At 39.2% G+C, this 7,680-nt stretch overlaps 1 protein-coding gene across 1 annotated transcript; it reads right to left on the bottom strand.

The window, feature by feature from the left end:
* Positions 1-2,531: 2,531 nt before the first annotated feature.
* Positions 2,532-7,319, bottom strand: LOC142494654 (uncharacterized). The gene is made up of 4 exons (XM_075599087.1): positions 7,058-7,319; positions 3,393-3,470; positions 2,581-3,027; positions 2,532-2,539 (listed from the first exon to the last, which is right to left on the bottom strand). Exons 1-4 carry the CDS (start codon positions 7,317-7,319, stop codon positions 2,532-2,534), a joined length of 795 nt encoding a protein of 264 aa, XP_075455202.1.
* Between the last annotated feature and the right edge of the window lie 361 nt (positions 7,320-7,680).

Below are 7,680 nucleotides of genomic sequence, written 5' to 3'. Positions count from 1 at the left end.
AGCTGAAAGGCTTGGTACAGAATCATAGTAGTTATGTTCATGTACAATGTGGGTTTCAGGAATGGAGGGTGCAGATATTGCAGCAGCTATCGATTCACACGGAACAGTAGTAGCGGATCCATTGCTATTGGCATTAGGAATAAATATGCCTTTAACCACAATATATGTGCCTTCTTTCACGGTGAAATGTTTTTCTTTGGCAATCTTCCAGAAACCATAGTTGTGTTCTAGCTTATCCTGCACACGTTCAAAAAAGTCATTTGTTGATAAAGTGAATCTTATTGATGAATTAAAATTGCGCGCATGCCGACGGTTTTGGTAATAAGGATATTTTGCTCAAATCAAATCATAGATTTGGCGTGTGCTTGCTTGATGTCCGCAAGTTGATAAAATAGCTTCTGAAATCATGTATTTATAACCTAAATTCGGATTCATAATTGTCACCAATTCATCAGCCATTGCAGAGTAGCACAAAAGATGTGTGCAGGTATCTGTTCTTTGCTCATCAAAATGAAACTGCTCAGTGGCTAACAAATTGCTGTGTTTCCTTTTCAAGGTCAACAAAAGTATAAACTGTAACTCCTTATTTCAAACGCCAATTGGATTTCTAGTTATAATTGCTTGAACATTTGTGGTTAGTGATAGCCGCATGTGGGACAAACATGTATCCTTTTTTTATCTCGTTTTTGAAAACATTAGTACACTTTTCATTCAGTAACATTGAGTTTTCTTGCAAAATAACAAAGAGCACTGTGTGAAAATAGTGCTTAGACAGCCATATCAGTAAATACACACACCTGCAAAATGAAATGTTTTTTTCCCACATACATTTCTGTGTGTATTTGAAAGTCTGGTTAAGTCCCTGTCTGCATGAGTTTAAATACGTGTGTATCTATATATATATATATAAATATATCTATCTCATAAATATATATATATATAAAGTGTATATTGTACTATATGTATATTGTGTGTATGTGTATGTGTATGTGTATGTGTATATGTATATATATATATATATTATATATAAAAAAATATTATTATTTTTTTTTTTTTATATATATATTATATATATATATAAAAAGTAATATATATTTTTTTTTTTAAATATTGCTGGAGTACACACAACATATTGATGGCAGTAAGTAGGCCTTGTATGAAACCTATTTAAATGGTGATAAACATGAGTGAATTAAATAATAAACATTTGTTTGCGCCCAATAATGTTAGAGGCTCACACTTAGTATAGTTGTCAAACATTAGGCCTGTATTATAAAAATACTGTGTTTTCACAAGGAAGCATGAAGTGTATGTTTTTTGTAAATACATCTATACCAGTTTAGATAGCACTATATATATACACACACACACACACAGACACACACACAGTGTGTGTCTGTGTGTGTGTGTGTGCATATATCAATACATACTACATATATATTAGTATCAATTCAGAGATGTTCTTGAAACAAGAACACATAAATGATTAAAGGACAACATTACAATGGCCAGCAAAGGTAAGTAATATTTAACACAAAATCCTGCTGTACACGTACAAGAAAGATGTTTGCAGTTAAATAGGTGCTTTTATAATTGCATGAAAATAATATGCACATGCAATGATTACATCAATTAACACACCCAAATGCAATGTTTTGCTGCTAAGTCAATGGCAGCTTCTCTAAACTTAGCAACTGGCTCCTGGTGGACCATTACTGAACAGACGATTAAAACATAAATATTTATAACACTATTCATTAATTAGGAGTGTTCACATTTCCAAAACTTCACGTGTACAAGAACATACTTGAAAGTTTGGAAACAACACAGTCTTCAGCATACATACAATAGTAATTAGATAATCTGAAGTCAACAAAACAAGGCCAAAGACATATTTTCTGAATTATAACATTTATTTTTTTTGTTCCTTTTGCGAGCGAGTAACAGGCCTGCTTGTTGTCTCTTGAATTTTCCTTTTTCTTTTGCCACCAACTTTAGGCACAACAGAGCCACTTTGACTGGCCTCTGGCACTTCACGGGCAGGGCTTGTGGCCAGTGACTCACCTACAGGGCTTTTGGGCAGTGACTGTTCACCTACGGGGCTTGTGGCCAGTGACTCACCTACAGGGCTTTTGGGCAGTGATTCACCTACAGGGCTTTTGGGCAGTGATTCACCTACAGGGCTTTTGGGCAGTGATTCACCTACAGGGCTTTTGGGCAGTGATTCACCTACAGGGCTTTTGGGCAGTGATTCACCTACAGGGCTTTTGGGCAGTGATTCACCTACAGGGCTTTTGGGCAGCGATTCACCTACAGGGCTTTTGGCCAGTGACTCACCTACAGGGCTTTTGGGTAGTGACTGTGAGCAAGTTGGTAGACACTGCACAAGTGATGGTTGGTCTGTTTCATGTGTGTCTTTTGTTGTTTTTGACCAAAAACTGGTCAGTAGTAACTGCTTGTGTTTTGTTTTTGTGGGCTCCTTTGTAGGTGTCTGCTGCTGAATTTGTACAGATGGCAGCGGTAGGATGTCATCAGGAACCTGCACAGCAATGTCTGCTACTTGACCGGTAACATTTGGGCCTGGTGAATGAATATGAGATGAATGTGGTGAAAACTGACCTGCATGAACAGATCCTGGCTGGGAGGTGTTGAATTGTGGTACATTAGTCATTCTCCAGTAATTAGCTTGTGTTTGCTGAACAACTAATGCTTCGAATGAGGTGTTGATTTTTTGCAACTGTTTCGGCACTTCAATGAAGACTCTGTGGAGATGTGCCAATTGTGAAACTGTTTCTTCCTGCAGTGCAATCATCCTTTCCAGCACTGTCATGAAGTCAGAATGGCGACGATTTTCTGCTTCCACAATTTTTCCCTCAGAAGCTACAATTGCATCGTATGTCGTATTTGCTGGACGATTTGCCGGTAAAACAGTTTCAATTGGAACGTCTTCATGGTCACTTGCTTCTATTTGTGTGTCTATGGCGGTGGCGTCATCATCATCATCATCATAATCCTCTTCATCATGTTCTACAAATAAATGTACAAATTATTAAATGTCATGTTAATCTCTGCTGTGTTACTATGTAATTGTACTGTGTCATAAGTAACAACTAACATGTTTCCATACGTTTTATAACCTCACATTAAAAACTACCTTGACTTAAGAATAATGTTTGGACTCAGTATGAAATATGAGTGAATGAAAACTTGCTGTAAACTCACAACTCCTACATGATAGTTAACATCACTAACACAATACAAGTTGCCTTACACTTCATTTTCACTGACACTAAGTAATCCTATTTAAAGAAGATGTGCAAAACAAATAATGAACATGACAACATAACATATAGAAGAGCACATATTATATGGCCACCAACTGATACACTCACCTTCTAGGTGTGTTGAGCTGGCTGACCCAGGTGAAGACACTTGTTCAGTCTCAGGTGACACATGTCCTTCAGGGGCAACTATATATAACAATAACATAAGTTTTACATTTACATGTGTAAATATTGAACAAACAGTTATTGTATGTTCTGTATTTATGAGTATCTAACAGCATCATTTCCTTAACCCAAAATGTGTGTGTGAAAGTGAACATAAATAGTTGTAATAACAATGTACATGCCTGTGTACTTAGAAGTTTTGAGTTCCCTAACATACAACATACTATGGTTCTGCAGTAATGCGTGAGGAAAAATACATTTAATTTTTACATAAAAATCATATGTTGTGTAGTGATATCAGTATCATAATGTACATAACTATCATGAGATGACCATTCACAATGGTTATCATGAAGGTGGTCATATTGCAAAAAGTGTTGTTTTTGGTAGAGGATATGTGTGGTACATTAATATAAGATGTGGCACACATGAATGTGGCTGTGACTAAACAAGACAACACATGCAGTGTGTGATAATGTGTCGTTGATAGTAGTTCAACTATAGATATGAGTGAACTAATGTGTGACGTACGGTTTGATAAGTAATGAGTTGTTGGGGCATTTAGTAGCTAAAGTGAAGCTTTCAAATGAGTGTGATTAACTTCAGTTGTGCTAGTGAGGTTGTAAGAACGGTTTTCCCTTCCCCAAAAAGCCTAATCAGCCACACCTTTCAATTACTTGAAACAGGTGAAAATGGTGTGAACTAAGTTGCCCCTAAAATGAGGCTGTAATTAGTGTGTGTGCTGAACCCCACCCCCTCTGTTGAAGTGTATGCTGTGATGAGATATTAATTGCAGCTGCTTTAACACAATGGTAGATGAGCTAAATAGTCGTGTGCAGTTTTTAAGTTATGAAAACAATGACATAAAATATGATACGTGTGCCTCATTATGCTGTCTGTATATGACTTAAATCAAAAATGGACCTTTTCATTAACAACTATAGATGTGTTAGTGCAAGTGATGTTTGTAGGCCGTTGCATGCAATATATTTGATGCATGCTTAAAATAGGCAGTAATGTCATGTTTGTCGGAGTAAAATAAATAAAATACACAATAATATTCTACATATTTCTGTTCTGTACCTGTAGCTAGTAATAATTTCTCATTAACATGTGTTACACATGTGTACTACCCTGTTGTTCCCCATCTTCGCCCACCATCAATTGCTTCCACTGCAGCAATGCATTTTGGGAATTCACATGTAAATGAGCACGCAATGGCACGTGCTATATTAGTTACTGCTTTTAGTAGGACTACAACATATATGTCTATTTTGAGATATATATGTATACAGAATCAGACATATACATATATAGATGCAGGTATGCTTATATTGTGAAGACAGTATAAAAAGCAGTGTAACTATGCAAAATAACTGTAAGCAACGACACGCCTAGTACAGTAATATTTCTCACCTGGTGGAAATTGTGAGGGGTAAATTCCTATATCACGGTCACCAGGTAAGCCTTCCACGACGACGGGAAGTAATTTTGCCCGAAGCAGCTCCTCCAATGGACTTAATATGAGACGTTGTGGTGTGGGCCCACCTCCAGTGCCAGTAGCATGCACGCGTTGGTGTTGTATTTTCTTTTTCAATTTGGACCTAATATCATCAAATCTCTTGTGACAATTCCGCTTGTCCCTCACATGATTCCCACACGCATTGACACCAATGACTATTGTGTCCCACATTTCTTTTCTGCTTGCTGAACTTGTCCGCCCTTGAAAAACATATCAAATATATGAGGTAAATGAATAATAATATAAGCACCAGTTTCCTACACTGCTAGCTGTTCCAAGAGATAGCAAACATGCTGTTTTATGTGTAATATGTGAAGCACATGAGCATTCACTACTAAACCTATACATGTAAGCAAGGTTGCATTCATATTGTATGCAGTTATGGCAAATTGACCGCCTGTGTTTAGTTGTCCTTGTAAGGCATGATAAAAAGCTGTGTTTCCAGACTAATTAACATAGAAAGATATTGTGAACCCATATTTGCATATGAACAAAACTCAGATGACCTAGGATCACATGTATTTGAATAATAAATGTAAATGTACACTTACCTAGTAAATGTCCATATATACTGTCATAGTGCTCCAGAATGCCAGTGACAAGAGCTGTATTTTCCTGGTCATTGAAGCGAGGATTACGTGGCTTCTCCACACGTTTCTTCCGAGCAGGTTTAGGGTCAGAGCTTGGCTGGTGCTGACTGGACTCTCCTTCTTCCAATGGAAGAGCCTCCAAAAGCTGCCCACCAGCAAGCACGCCACCACCATCCACCCCATCAGCAACTGCGCCACCAGCAGCACTCCCAGCACCAGCACTCCCACTCCTAGCACCAGCACTCACACTCCTAGCACCAGCACTCACACTCCTAGCACCAGCACTCACACTCCTAGCACCAGCACTCCCAGCACCAGCACTCCCACTCCCAGCAACAGCACTCCCACTCCCAGCACCAGCACTCCCACTCCCAGCAACAGCACTCCCACTCCCAGCACCAGCACTCCCACTCCCAGCAACAGCACTCCCACTCCCAGCAACAGCACTCCCACTCCCAGCAACAGCACTCCCACTCCCAGCAACAGCACTCCCACTCCCAGCAACACCACTCGCAGCACCAGCACTCCCACTCCCTGCAACACCACTCTCACTCTCAGCAACATCACTCCCCTGAACAGTACGTTCACTCCGACGCGTACTCCCACGAGTAGCACTCCCACTCCCACCAGCATCACTCTTCCCACGCTTTGCGGGCATACTTCCAGCACTCACAAAAAACAGACAATAAATGTACAGCCAATCACACGAAACACTTCCACATATAAAACAAGACAAAGATGTAAACAAAACAACAATGGACAAAGCTCACCCAATACACAACAAGTCTCTCAGTCAATATGCAAATGTTCAAACAGCCAGCTCTGTGCGTCTCTCTCTCTCTCACTCCCAACAACACAGAGAATGAATAGCAGTACACGTTGCCTTTAAATATGGCGCGCAATCCAAAACATGCTTGTTTCGCCTGATTCAGCAAGATTTGTGATTGGGCAACCTAACAGCACCCCGCCACGCACGCCGATACACCTGTGTGTGATCGGCTAATCATCGTGAGAGTGGGCGGATTTGTTTTTGGGGTTGATTTTGAATGTATTCGGCACTTACTGCATACGGAGAGGAAAAATCGCCAATAACATGACTAATCGGTAAGATTGCCGATTTCACATAATCGACGCTTACTGCATGAGGCCCTATGTATGAATTACAATACAGCATATTATTTTTTATTGAAATAATTTGTTTACTGTTATTTTTTGTGTGCTGGCAACCCACACAATTCCAATAACTAAAGTAATCAATTGTATATTTAATTTCCATAGGAATATACACTATCTTCTTTTAAATCACATGAATACACTCTTTTAACTATGCTTACATTATGGTGCATAATAATTAGATAATCATATTATTAAACTTTGTCAAGGGATCTTAACATGTTCAGAAATGGATGTTTGTTCACATAAACCCTATAACCAGTGTGTTATATGTACCCAAACAGTATATATTTGATTTCTGTTATTTGTTTTTTCTGTAGGACCATCAAGCAGAGAACCATCTCTGGAAACCTCCTTGCTGGAACCTCCAGTTGAAGAGAAGGAAACAGCGATCCTAACACTCACAGAGGTTCCAGAAGAGGCATATGAACCTCTATCTTGATCAGCTGATATACCCCAAGGTCCATCACCTGTTGCACTACCATCTTCCTCAGCTAATGCATCACCAGGTCTTTCACCTGCTGTGCCACCTGATGCACTACCAGCTCCATTGCTTCCCCCTTTAGCCCTATGGCTAGCCTCCATTGCTTCCCCTCCTGTAGCCCTATGACAAGGCCATTCTGCAGTGCCATCATCAGTTGATGTGCATGCAGCCTTCCAAGTACAATAAGATCCATAATGATATTATAAAGTCTTCGTGGAATTGAAGCAGGTATTCCCACACAATGACCTAACTGATGCATCAGCACACCATGAATGTGATGTACAATTTAACCCTGCTGACTGGTGTTGTCAATGGGTTCACATTGGCAGTGCAGCAAGCAGCTGAAAACACTGTCTAATGTGTCCATAGTGGTAATGTCGTACAAACATAATTTAGTTAGTACACTATAAATAACATATCATGGTAACTGTTAGATACTTGTCCTACATTAACATTAAACAC

The sequence above is a fragment of the Ascaphus truei genome, chromosome 5 (assembly GCF_040206685.1).
Source record: "Ascaphus truei isolate aAscTru1 chromosome 5, aAscTru1.hap1, whole genome shotgun sequence".
In the NCBI taxonomy this organism is placed as follows: Eukaryota; Metazoa; Chordata; class Amphibia; order Anura; family Ascaphidae; genus Ascaphus; species Ascaphus truei.
Note: the sequence above shows the minus strand (reverse complement) of the source record. Positions and strands in the feature narration are given on the sequence as shown.